Source organism: Sitodiplosis mosellana, unplaced genomic scaffold (genome assembly GCF_009176505.1).
Source record: "Sitodiplosis mosellana isolate CC-2019 unplaced genomic scaffold, AAFC_SMos_1.0 Smas_scaffold_2, whole genome shotgun sequence".
Classification (NCBI taxonomy): domain Eukaryota; kingdom Metazoa; phylum Arthropoda; class Insecta; order Diptera; family Cecidomyiidae; genus Sitodiplosis; species Sitodiplosis mosellana.
In genome coordinates, this window is record NW_022595245.1 from 670,506 (window position 1) to 684,113 (window position 13,608).

At 36.9% G+C, this 13,608-nt stretch overlaps 3 protein-coding genes across 6 annotated transcripts in view; all 3 read right to left on the reverse strand.

Moving 5' to 3' along the window:
• Positions 1–224: 224 nt before the first annotated feature.
• Positions 225–1,564, reverse strand: LOC129565354 (dTTP/UTP pyrophosphatase). Its single transcript, XM_055440149.1, has 4 exons — positions 1,370–1,564; positions 1,014–1,270; positions 728–874; positions 225–659 (listed from the first exon to the last, which is right to left on the reverse strand). The coding sequence occupies exons 1-4, from the start codon at positions 1,454–1,456 to the stop codon at positions 518–520; spliced, it is 633 nt and encodes a 210-aa protein (XP_055296124.1). The 5' UTR covers positions 1,457–1,564; the 3' UTR covers positions 225–517.
• Positions 1,565–1,748: 184 nt separating this feature from the next.
• Positions 1,749–3,780, reverse strand: LOC129565351 (ras-related GTP-binding protein C-like). Its single transcript, XM_055440142.1, has 4 exons — positions 3,524–3,780; positions 2,745–3,443; positions 2,351–2,493; positions 1,749–2,241 (listed from the first exon to the last, which is right to left on the reverse strand). Exons 1-4 carry the CDS (start codon positions 3,524–3,526, stop codon positions 1,842–1,844), a joined length of 1,245 nt encoding a protein of 414 aa, XP_055296117.1. The 5' UTR covers positions 3,527–3,780; the 3' UTR covers positions 1,749–1,841.
• Positions 3,781–4,718: 938 nt separating this feature from the next.
• Positions 4,719–13,608, reverse strand: part of LOC129565348 (disintegrin and metalloproteinase domain-containing protein 10) — an 18,567-nt gene continuing 9,677 nt past the window's right edge. Inside the window, exons 2-10 of one of the 4 annotated variants that reach the window (XR_008687602.1) lie at positions 13,442–13,608; positions 11,540–11,563; positions 10,945–11,135; positions 9,997–10,695; positions 9,729–9,875; positions 9,202–9,597; positions 8,039–9,085; positions 7,419–7,886; positions 4,719–7,051 (exon numbers count right to left, since the gene is read on the reverse strand). The exon at positions 13,442–13,608 is cut by the window's right edge and continues 2,882 nt beyond it. Coding sequence is in view for 3 of the 4 variants with exons in the window: in XM_055440135.1 (XP_055296110.1) it covers positions 7,518–7,886; positions 8,039–9,085; positions 9,202–9,597; positions 9,729–9,875; positions 9,997–10,695; positions 10,945–11,135; positions 11,540–11,563; positions 13,442–13,505 (2,937 nt within the window). In the remaining variant the exon portion in view is untranslated. Of the gene's footprint in view, positions 7,052–7,158; positions 7,887–8,038; positions 9,086–9,201; positions 9,598–9,728; positions 9,876–9,996; positions 10,696–10,944; positions 11,136–11,539; positions 11,564–13,441 lie in introns of those variants that run through there. The other 3 variants (XM_055440137.1, XM_055440136.1, XM_055440135.1) reach the window with 3 other exon arrangements.

Sequence of the window (13,608 nt, forward strand, 5' to 3'; positions counted from 1 at the left end):
ATAGCAAATTCAATATGCTGGAAGTGATTTCTTCTTGAAATCCAGAAAATGTGTGTGTATGAATATTATTGGCTTGAATCAGGAAAGCGATGAATCTTTTAAGTTGACACTATTGAAATCAAGGTCATTTTAATCATTTTTAAAACAACTAATGCAATAGCAAACCAGTTTGTTACAATGCAACAATGTTGCAAGCATTACAAATTCCATGCTCACGCATATCAATGTGTTATGAATAATAAGCATTGATTTATTCGTTCTTTCTTGTATTGATACTGATGTGTTTACATAAACAGCTAATAACATTTTATTTAATTCGAGCAATTTTTTCTACTTAGAAATTGTTTACGTTTTTCATGAAAGTGTTATTGCATACACTATGTCATCACACTGAAAAAATTGAAAAAAAAAAAAATAAAATGGATTTTCATGTTGGTTGTTCAATAGAATATTTTTTGGTGTAACGTTTCTCGAACGTTTTGTTTAAAAAATAAATAACGGCACTGATAAATAGATATCATTGGTATTCTTGGAAGAGTTGGTTGAGTTTGTGAGAAAGGCGATAGACTGGCAGGCCCATAACGGTGTAAAAATCACCGTTAATGCGTTCAACAAGTGTGGAGCCGATGTGCTGTATGCCATACGATCCTGCTTTGTCACTGTAAAAATCATTCATTGTTATTATTTATGCGTTGGCACACAAACAATTTCTGTAATAAACACTTACAGCGGTTCTCCAGTGTCGACATATGCCTTGATTTGCTCTGTGGTACAATTCCCAAATTGAACCTCTGTCATTTCAGTGAATGTGTGGATATGGTCGGCATATTTGATTGCAACACCTGTGTAAACGATGTTCGTCTTGCCGTTGAGCCTGTGGAAAGTTACATTTTCGTTAAATTATGAAATTCAATTTTTTTGGTTCATGTTAATCAAAGTTTCTATTTCGAAGCTTAAATGTTAAGCTTAGATTTATTAGCAAAAATTCCGATTGAAAAAAGAAAGCGACTTACTTTTGCAATGTTTCGATTGCGTCATCTTTGCTCGTCGGTTTTCCATACATGCGACCGTCCAATGTCACCATAGTGTCGGCTCCAATCACGATATCAACTTTTGGCTTACCGTCCGCTTCGGCTTTGGCATTCAATCGATTTGCCACTTCGAGTACCTTCTGCAATGCGGTTTCTTCGACAAATTCGGCAAAGCCGTTGAAATCTTTCAGATCAAGATTCTCGTCAAACGTCGACGCACATGATTCAACATTCAAACCCTATGAGTAGAACAAGACATTTTACCACATGTTATTCCACAAATCTAATTCTGAAAGAGTTTTCAATAGAGAGCCCATTCGAACAAATTGCCTACTTACAACTGTTTTCAGAAGTTCCTTCCGGCGTGGTGAGCTGCTTGCAAGCACAATTCGCTTGGAATTCAATTGCTTCAACACTGGCAACATTATTGTATTTAATGCGAAGTAACAGTCAACGATGACAAAGTTTTAATCGCAAGGTAGGTCACGTTATGTGTTTATCGTTGGAAGCGCAACAGCAAACTAAATGTGGTTAGCGCTGACCGATTCTCATTCGATGAAACGTCAAACAAGTGGTCATTGTGAATGGTGCGCACAAAACAAAACAAAAAACATTTGTCACTTTTGACATTTCAAATGAGAATTGACGGTTTGATCCGAACAATTTTGTTCAATGCTGTATGAAATTTAATGAACATCTAGAAAACAAATGAACACGTTTTATTGTTGAACATTGCATTTATGGTCTGTATATTTATTAGAACTTAATTCGACTCATATGAGATTTTGAGATTCTCACAAAAACATTCATTTAATCATCAATGCTTCGGAATTTGTTATTTAGCAAGTAAGTTGTAAGTTGAGAATTTGATTGATGGACTGATGTTGATGATTGTTTCGAGCTGCCATTAACGAGGCTTCGGTTCTGTTGAACAACGAGGCTACCGTTGGTCTGATGATCGGAGTAATCGTCATTCATTTGACTGTATTCTTCGGTCTTTTTCGGCAATTGCACCGAAAATATCTTGTAAATCGCATCATGGAGGCACATAAAATTGAAATCGACAATGGCTTGTCTCGAGAAATTGTACTCGCGCAAGATGCAGACAAGTGCCAGAAAACGATTGATTTCCCGTAAATACAGAATGATTCCATTGTTCAATTTGATTATGCTGCCACTTTGTTCATCGATGGACGCATTGTGATCGGCGCTGCAAGTATTATCATGAAATTTTCGGTTATAGTCTTATGTATTGTATTTAAATCATAATCCGAAAAGACAATTAATGAACAAATTAGAAAAAACTTCGTTCGCTTCACCTATAAATAGACGACAAGTCGATAACAACATCAATCATATCACAGCATAGTTCAAAGCTTTGCATATCAACCGGCGAACTATCAGTAGCTATGTAAATTTTAGACATCACATCAAAGAGAAACGCCTTTTCTACGCCAGAATTCTGCGGGGAAAAAAGATAATAAGAACTACGATATAAACAAAAAAAAGTGTGTAAATAAAACGTTTCCTCTTCAATCATGTACGAAATTCATTGTAAAACGAGTTTTCGTCTGTTGTGTGTGAGTCGGATGTTCGGCCTGTTGCGTTATCAGCGATACTTCCAGTGTTGGCTTTTGACCCGAACATTTCGTTGCTGATAAACAAAGGCCGAATGGGTGATTTCGATTGTGAAAGCGAAATGTAAACACTTACCACAATAAAAATATTCAGAAGATTTTCGATCTTCGGCAATTTTGGTATTAATTTTTGGAGGACCTTGGAAAAGGCCTCGAATATGGAGTAATCGTAAATAGATGTCAAATGGAAATTCAAGCAAATGCGTTCGAATCCAGCATCCGATAAATCATCGATGGCTCTCGAATGAATATCACGTTGTGTTTCCATTTTCAAATCATCATTTATCCCATCGACTTTATGGATAAACACCTCGAATTTGATGGATTTATTCACTTCGTATGCTTTGAGAACGGTTTTGTTTAGCTTGGCCAGGGCTTCGATGTAATCATCATGAGCGTCAATAACGAATACCAGTGCATCACATCGTCTGAAAATGATGTCCGAATCGAAGGCCGGATCGAAAAAATCAATCTGACCTGGGAAATCCCAGCACTGAAACGGCACAAAACTATTGTTGTCTATGTCGCTTTTCACAATTTTGTTCGTCGACTCCAGGAATAGTGTTTCGTTCGGTGACATTTTATGGAAAACCACTTTTTGTATCGAACTTTTGCCCGATCGTCTCAAGCCCATCAAAAGTATTCGTGGTCTTTCATCGTTCTCAATCGGCGGTGATCCAGCCCGATCGTTGTCTTCATACGACGAATAACTGTAATCCCTTGGAAACGAACTGCTTGCTATGTCCAGACGATACATTTCGTCAACACTTTGATACTGAACCAAAAATGAAAATAGAATCACAATCCATTTATTTTAGTCGTGTAGCCAATATAAAGCAAAAACATAATACCCACCATTTCGTTTGATTTCTTATTGTCGATTGGCACTTAAGAATAAACACAGCGAAAGAGAGTAGAAGAGATTGTCCGAAATCTCACTTTCTGATAATAGCTGGTACTAACAGCTGAGCTGAGCTGCTGCAATGCGTTTGTTTACTCAATGTCAAGATTTGCTAGTCTTACTCATGTCGATTGGTTTTCGCTGTATATGTAACCGACTGACTCACCACATACGACGTGTTGTGCGATTGTTGGTATAGTAACGAATGAATGCGATTGCAACTTGCATGTGTTTTGACAACAAAATGAACCCAGCTGATATAATGTGAGTCATTCACAATAACCGCACAACTCACTTGTCAACGTATCAGTTTGACAACAAGTATTTGGCGTTCGATTCAAACGAATTACTCATTTGTTTTTAAGAATTATTACTCATTTGTTTGGGTTTAATAGCTGTTTTGGAATTTTTAAGCAACAAGTTTGACTGGCTACATGCATTTTTGGGGATTTAGTCATTTGAAAATGAGCTAATTTTTATCGCGTTACCATTTTCAAGTTGATTTATCGTCTTTTCATAGAATGTATCACATTCACGTTCAAATGAAAGAGCAAGCTGCGCTCCAATGTAATGAATAGACTGCAGTCTATCTAATCATGATTATAATCAGTTTTTATTCCCATTAGAATAAAACAATGCTGAAAAAAGAAAGAACATTCTCGATCTACGCTACGCGTAGAGTCTTTTGGAACCTTTACTTCGGGTCTAGTTTGTTATTGCATAACAAACTATAACTGAGCCGTTACATGAAATGTACTACATCACAATGAATGGATGGATTAGATAGATAGCATACACAGTACAATAAAGTTGAGGTCACCAAAAAAGCAAAAATCAGCTAAACTTCTGTATTAAATTCAATGTTACTGAATGCTACCACAATAACCAATACTCTACATCGTACATCATAATGTATGAAAATGAAATTTTTCAAGTATCGTATTGGTAATAACGTTTTAATCTAAATTTGTAGTTAGTCACAGATAATAATTAAACATAACAACAGAATCTGTTTTGGAATAAAAAAAATCCAAAGTTTTGGACCTCCCTGGAAAAAAACGAAGTTAATGTACATTTTACAATGTACGTTCCATGTAACGGTAAAAAGGACCACACTGATCAAAGATATAAGCGAATGAAACACATCAATTTAAGAGATTTTCGTAAGTTTTATTATCATTCGGTTGTTGTTGTTGTTTTTTTGGCATTTACATAAAATTTAAACGTAATATGCACATTTAAAGAGGTTTTAAACTTATTTATTAAAACTATGATAATAATTTGTAACATAATTATTTGTTCATTTTTCTCCTTTTCTTCTTTATTTTCTGAGTTTTGCAGAGTTTAAGCTTGTTCAATCGTCATCATCGTCGGTTTTTCTTTCTTTCATTTGTATGTACAGTGTATTTAGTGTTGTTGTTGATTTGTTTGTTCTGTGACTCAACCGGTGAGGTTCATAGTCCATGAGTTTGCTTGTTCAAACAGATCTTAATCGTTCAGTTCATAAATATATGCGAGAGGAGATTGGTTGAGGTGACGGTGGTAATGGTGGTGGTGTTCAAGTGCAATTTTGTTGGCTTGAATAAATGTGTTCCCTTTTAAAGATTTTAGCACCTGATTTGTCGATAACCACACCACCTTCCCTCCCAAAAAAAAAGATCACTCCTCTCGTAAAATGGCAAAAAGTATTTTATAAATTATTATCAATATTTTTTTTTGTTGTGTTTGTTTATATAATATTATTTTGTTTATACATTAAGAATCAAAATTGCAATACAATTTAATACTTTGACGTTACTGAATTGATTTGATTTTGCAGTAACTCGTTCTCGTAAACTCCAAACATTGCCACTAAAAAAGCATTAGCGCTTTAACCACAACAAACTGCATTGAAAATGAGCCAAAATATTTGCATTTCAATAATTAAAAAAAACGAAGTCTTGTTGTGTGTGTTTGTGTGTAAAAATGGGGGAGAGAAAAATGAGGCAGGCAAAAAATTATGGAATATTGTGATGCATTTTTGTTTTCAACCTGAAATTCTTTTCTTTTTTTTTGAGTGTATCAACATAAAATGCATAGATCAGACGAAATTGGTTCGATAATTCGGTGAATTGTTTTCATTTTTGTTTCTTCCTCTTCAATGGGCTTAGTTTAAAAGGCAATTTCGGTTTAAAAAAAAGAAACAATTTGCCAAACAGGTGTTAAAACGAACAACTCAAGGAAAAAAGGGAGAAAAAGATTGGTCTCAACGAAAGCAATAAGTCTATACAAAATTAAATGCTCGGAAATTTTCCTAAATATTTGCCAGATGAGATTTGATTTTGATCGTGTTTTTTGTTTTGTTCCTTTCTTTTCTAAACCTTACTCTCAGCTTTTTCTTCATGTTTCTTTAAATCAATTCTTAATTTCACTTTTACTAATAACCGAATGCGTCGTTTATTATAAAAATATTATCCTAACTAATTCTTTTTTTATATTTCTGTTTTTACTTTTATCTGGTTTCAATTACATAGTACTTTTTTATTTTCAGACAATTTATCTCATCTATATCGAAATCTTTTTGTTTTTTTTTGGAAAATCTTGATCAAAAGTTTTTTTTTTGAGACATATAGCAATATACATATAATGTGTCCTACCATTTTTTAGATATACTCATTTCATTTCATTATTTGTCATTTCAATAAACTAAATTGTAGTTTCTCGTTTGTTCCATTTCAGAGCAAACAAAAAATTCTTCAAACTTCTACTATTACCTTTGCATTGCATTCGTTTTATACACAGAAAAAAAATGAGTTGATTGCGCAGTGGGCTTTTTACCATTTTAGTGACATTTTCAGTTCTGTATTCTAGTGGCCATAATAGCTTCCACGTTTCCGTTTTTCTTTCATCATCCTCTTCTTTTTGTTTCAATTATTTCACTAAATATATCGAGTCGCAAGTTTGATTAAATAAAGGCCTATTTGTAGTAGGGAAGAAAGAACATTATTCGATTGCACCGAGAAAATGTGTGGAATTGTTGTTGTTGCCGTCGTTTTAGAATTGGTGCCCATGGACTGTCATGGAATAAGTTCATTGGCTTTTGATTTTTAGAAATGAAAATGTCTTTCTCTCTTTTCGTTCGTGCTAACAAATGATATGACCACCCATGCACTTGGCAGTCACATATGTCCTTCCAAATAACCGGTCAACAAATTGACCAAACTTGATGGTCATTTTCTTCATACTAAATTGGAATCACAGAAAACTTAAATCGTCAAAATTAAAAATAGAACTTTTTCTTTTCTTTTTCTTTAGAGATTTCTATTCATAACTAATATACCTAATTTTCTTCTTCTTTTGTTATTAAATCATTCATTCGAGTCTGTAGAGTCTAGTCTATTTTGTGATGCAGTAGCGTTGAGGCAATTCAACGCAATTAAATGGTTGCGTCGCAAACATTTATGAGTCCATTCATTGATTAAAGTTTGCTGGTGGATCGGCGCCTGTTTGACAGATGAAAAGAAGAATCATTTAAAAAATTGTATGGTTTTGGTGTTGTTTAGAACAAATCCCGATTTTGCCGGCGTAGAATTAAGGAAAAATCATAATATGGTGTAAAAGCTAATAAAAATGATTTTTTTTATGAGTTTAGCAACAAAATTAATAAACCAAGCGTATAGCCAATCGATAATATGATTTTGACATGGTCTCGTATTTGTCTGGTTTTTGCTTTTTCAAGCCAAAACAAAAGCGAAAATGTAAAGTAAGCAATGAGGACAATACATGTACATTAAAAACAATTAAATGGAACCATGAGCTTATAAAGAACAGTAAACAAAAAAGAAAAACATTACAGAAAAAAAGATTTACGTTTTGTTTGTGTTTTTTGTGTCTGAGGTAACATAATTTTGGACGGGTATAAAATCAAGAAGTGGGCCAAACTGAAAACCAAAAAGTCTAAAATGGCTGCTACTTTTTTAGCATTTGGATTGGTGCGTTCTTATCTGTGGGGATTGGCTTGTACTGGACAGCTTTATATGAATTTTGTTGCTGACCTCTTCCATCATCATACCCATGATGGCCAGCTGAGGCTGAACGTGTACCATTCGATGGCCTACTTCCACCGCTCGATTGTTGATGCGGTGGCCGTCGCGGGTCAACTGCATTTCGACTCGGATGACCACCGCCGCCGCCGCCACCACCGCTTCGTAAACTATGCTGTGGAGCATGATGGCTTCGACTAGCATTTCTGCTTATGTGACCAAGGCTCTCGTCGCCAGAGCTTCGTGACGGTGGTATACTTCTTGGGCCGCCTGGATATCTATGATGACCATGCCGCTGTTTGGGGGAATAAACAAAATTTGAGGATGATTTTTCGATTTTGCGATTTCCTTCAATTTAGCAATTGTTTTTCAATTATCTAAAGAATCTTTTGATTTCAATTGTATAAGAATGTGATTTGAATTGTTTATCTTCAATTGCATACGAACCATTCTTCTCAGCGTGTGCATCGGTCGTCGTAATGTTTCGCTGAACCGTCTGGCCGGTGGTTTCTTTGGGTTTGAGCTCGGTGTGTGCACGGCACAACATTTGATGAAAATGCCCATGATAATGATGAAAATAATGCCAAACAGTACGCAAATGTACCAATAATCGGTGACCCATTGCTGAACGGTGTTCAGTGTGTGCTTGTTGAAGAGTAAATTTTTCAGCCGTGCAAGCGGTCCTTCGGCATCAATGGCACGACATTTAAGAAACACATCGCAATAGCCTTGGAAATTATCACAAGGTGATCCTGGCCGTAAACTGATTCCTTCCGCTGGAAGACCAACTTCGAGACCAAACTCACTCGTACTGCGACACGTCGCGGTGTCGTTTCCATTTTGACACGCCAATTCGCACAGTCTTCGCTTGTCGATGTTTTGTGTGGCTTGCGTCGTTAGGAAGCACTCAGTCATATTCCATAGCAAGCATATCGACCCGGCGCAATCACCGTGGATACACAATTGTGTGCCGTTATTGCATTTTGTTTTGTCGTCACGCGGCTTTGGTTCGGGACATTCTGGCGTTGTGCCATTGCACATTGAACTCCACGAGCATTCAGTCTCTTCTTTGCATTTTTGATGATAATGCGCCGGCACAAACATACACTTTTCACTTAAGCAACATGGTCCCTGGCTCGGGCTGCATTGTGTGTATGCGCGCCGTGTACACCCGCGAGCACTTGAATTCACGCTCATGTCGGCATCGCTTATCAATCGTGGATAACAACATTTATCCTGGCATTCATCATCGTTAAAACCGCAATCACATTCTTCGCCGATTTCAACAATTTTATTGCCACAGAATGCACCCTCGGATGCGGTGAAACAATTTCGCTTTTTGCTATCCTCAATGGCATCCAGCACATTCGAAATGTTTCGAATCGAACATGTCGAAAATTTACTATTATTCGGTCGATCGCCACTCGTTGCGCTCGCAAACATAATATAGTTGCCGCTCAGTCCGCCGGGACGACAGTCTTGTGGATAATCGTGCTGAAAATAGAATTTTCAATGTTAGTCGGAGTTTTCTTGGGTTGCTTATTAGATTTAATGGCACTAGACACTTGGATAAATCACATTCATCAAAATTTCATTCGCTAAATACTCACCGGTGATCCGAAATTGTGTCCAATTTCATGTGCCAATGTCAATTGGGACACTTTGGGTGGCACTCGGCTGTTGTAGTTCACAAATGTGATAATTCCCGTATTGAGCGACCGTTTCGTGCTTTGATACAAACCGCCAACCGTTTCAGTGTACGTTTTGTATTTCTCACAAATGCCGCCCGACGCACCTGATGCCGATGCCACCCAGGCCAATCCCAATGTGCCGCCGGTAAAATCTCGGTATGTGAACACATAGGCAAGACAAAAGAATTCATGATTGCCCAATGAATGTAGATTCAAAAAATTTGACACATCAATATTTTCCATGCAGAACGGATTGATGTCACCATTGTACGAATCACTGCATGCTGTGTCATCATCAATTTTGATTCGTTGAACCTGAAAACATTTGAAGCGGAAACAGAACAAAAAATTTGCGTAAAGTTTATTGACGTTACAGGGATAAACACAGAGCAAGAGCGAATATTGTCAAATAAAAACAGTTAAACAGTTAGTAATGAGGTACATGCCTCAAATCGGATGTTCCGATGTTCAAATCGTCCGTCGAACTTCGTATTGCGATAAATGTAATTGACGGCAGTGACATGATGTGCGATCAGTGACAAAATTTCTTCGCGCGTTTTTTCATCAATTTCTGATTTACGGCTTCGGTCATGCTGTGTCAAAAGACAATTGAATCATTATAAAAATGTGTTTGATTGAAAGAAAACAGAGCTAGTTTTTCTCGCATGACACTTCTGGGTCAAAGCACATGCTCTTTCGTGTGAATGAACTTACATCGGCGATGCCTTCTCGAATGTGCCGCCAAATGAGTGGATCGGTTTGAATGTACAGCGAGCACGTATTTCGATTATCTTCCTTGGGTCGTGCGGCTCGTTTAACACGTTCACTCTTTTTGTTACCGTTTGCGTTACCGCCACCAAAATCGTCATAGTCAAAATTAGCTTCTTTTGTATACTTGAAATGCGGTGATTTTTCATCACCAAAAATGGAATTTCGATTTTGTTTTGCTGCCTTTGGCTTTGTATTTGTCGAGTATTTTGCGTTTGGTTTATGTGAATTTACATTAGCTGGTTGTTCTGGTGGCGTAACATCATTGTCGGTATCGTTGTCATCATCGTCGTCGTCGTCGATATCGACTCCCGCATATTGTACGCTTTCCATCCATTGTGCGACATCGTCGGTGATGCCACAGCCATTTGCATGGCCTGGTTTGCGTTTGTGAGCAAATGGATCGTCGACCACATCCCGTTCATTGTAAATAACCGAATGGAATCCGTAATCAAGATGTGTTCGATTTGGAAAATATCGTTTGGCATGCTCCACATAGTATGCATTATTTTCGGTTATAATTTTCCCTTCAAACACACCATCGTGCAGCGAACCGAACACATGACTGTGCGGTTCGCCCAGCACATGACCGTGATATATATGCGATGTATCAACATACGGCAGCTCTCCGTTCGGTGTATCCACCTGTACACAAAACACGCATGGAAAAAAAAATTAGATAACGATTAGAGGGAGAGAAAGAGAGCGAAAAAAACGAAAAAAAGCCAATTCAATAAATTCATCGGAGATTTGAGTATCGTGCGCCTAATGCATTATTGCAAAATGGACGGATGTAACCACGGACGCAATGATTTCAATTTTTTTTTTTTCTGTTTTCGTTTTGCTTTGGTTTTTAGCGTTCAATAACATTTATCGACAAGTCGGACAACTCACCACTAAATTATCGCTAAATGTATCTACATCACGTTTTAGTCTAAGGTGAAATGATCGACTGTGTGCACGAAACTTTAAATAAACGTATGGATCTTTGGTAACCGAACGTTTTGCTCTACTATGACTAGCATGAATCTCGTGATGATCATAGTTTAACGGTTCATAATGTAATATGTATTGGTTCAGGTGCCCTGTGCCGGAGAAAAAAGTGAGAGAGAAACAAGAAAAAATAAACAATGAATAAGACAAATAAGAAACAACACATCGAAGACGAATGAAAATAAAAATTATGAAAATATCAATTGAACAAACAATGATCAACTATAAAAGCAGAGACATTTTATTTCAATTTGATTGACAAACATATGAATCAGACACGAAATTGGTTGAATGAAATTTGCTGTTGAATATTTTCAATTAATGTTGTATTACGATTGGTTTTTCTTTCCTAAGCAACCAATTTTTTATTTTTATTATTGTAACACGCATTTGGCATTGTGAGAATAGACGAAAAAATGAGTAGCAACAACAACAATCACAATAACAACACAATTCGTGCCCAATCATTAGAAACTTAAAGCTTAATCACACTTACCTCCTCGCAGATTTTTCACCGAACCTAAATCGAACAAGACGAAAAGAGAGATAGGAAAAGAAAAAAAGAACATATCATTAGTTTTTATTAATATGTAGACAATAGGAATTAGTTAAGCTTCATTCAGTGCTCATTGAGCTTGAGCGTTGACACTTTAATCAAATGGCAGAGTCCAAATTGCATTGGTTTACGGTTTTAGATTGCATAAAACCCATTCGGTGAATAATGTGTGTGTGCGCTCGCTCGCTGTAGTCGACGTTGTCGGTTTTATTAAATGTTTCTTCGGCTCGTGAGCAAGTAGGTCAGTTTTCGGTTTTACTTTTAAAGGCTCTCTCGTACAATTTATGTATATATGTGCTGTAGTCTTTGGCAACGGAAACGGGCTAAAGTTCATTGGCTAACACTTCCTCAGACCGATTTGCGAAAATGCACACCATAAATCATGCAATTGCAATTTTATCACCGCTCCGATTTTATAGCACTAAAGTAATGGCCAGTCAAGTTTAAACCATACACATTTTAATAATTAATTGGCATCACATGGAACAAAACCGTCACACGTGCATTTGCTTCTTGTCAGATGGTTGCCATTGGTGAAAACGGAAAGTTGACGAGAGAGGCAACAGGAGCGAGTGAGAACGAAAGAGAGAGAGAGAGAGTGGGGCAGGGAGAGACAGGAAGATCGAAAACAGAGCAGTTTGTGCATAAAATATGTTGGCACAACCACCGCCGAGTAGTAACATCATACAGAACCATCAGGAATTTTAATGTCTGAGCACTCGGAATTTATTCTTGGACATACACAGCAACAACAGCAACAACACGAACATTTTCACGTCGGGTCAAAAGCATTCATACGAAATTAATTATTTTATTAAACTTGTACTAAGTTCATTTCAATTTATGCAAAATCACAAGACAACTACAACAGCACCACTACCACCGCTGGCCGAATGAAGAAATTTCACAAACGAAGAAGTGTGAGTAGTGTCCAGGTTTTCGTTTTTAAATGCTGGGAAAATTAATTCCATTTACTCTACCCAGCTCTCTCTCTCTCTCTCTCTTTCTCTCTCTCTCTCTATCTCTCTCTCTCTCTCTCTCTCTCTCTCTCGCTCTCTCTCTCTCTCACTCAGTACATTTATTGTGAAACGAAAAATTTCGACGAAAAGAAAACAAAAACGTTTGGTGTCTAGTTAACATTTGTTAGAGCTTGTGCGCTGTTGTACTTGTTACACAATTTTGTGTTCGCTTCAAAAACATGCAAATTCTTTAATTTGAACATTACTTCTTTAATGCGAACAGCAATTTTTTTTTTTTTACATTCCGTATACCGTGGATTCGTTTTTTTTTTTCAAATTTTATTTTCATCTTTGCTGTCAGGCTTCGGAAGAAGTAAATTGAAATTGAGTAGTCAGAATTTTCTGCAAGAATATTTAATTAATGAGTCAATCGTAAAGTATAAATGTAAAATTTGTTGCGAGCGAGAGGAAGAAAGAGAAAATATGTTGGAGAGAAAAACGAGCGGAATGAATGCTCGTTTTCATGGATGCTTTGACTGGCGAAAAAAAGAAGCGAACGAGCAGCAGAAAAAAAAACGAATTCAGGACGGAAATAAAGTCGAGATATTTGCAGTCAAGCTCAGCACATACACACACACACATACACACACACGTATGGGCATTTTAATGGAAAATTGCATTGGATAACATTTGGAGTGGACACTCAAGCATTTTATTTTGTTTGCACATCAAGCGAACCGAATCAAAACATTCCATTTCTCGCATTTCGGTCGATGTGCATTGTGCATACATAGGAATAGAGAGACATGTACAGCGAGAGAATCTCTCTCAGAGAGATATGTAAAGACGAATAAAATAGAGAGAAAGAGATATGGATACTCACCAGTTTCTATGTAATTTGGTACGAACAACACTAAAAATAGAATCCATCCACATTTTGGTGTCATTTTTTGCCCTTCACTTGCAAAAGCGGTGTACACACACGTACTTTCTTTTTCCAGTCGTCGTCGTCGTCGTCGTCGTCGTCGTCGTCGTCGTCGTCGTCGTCGT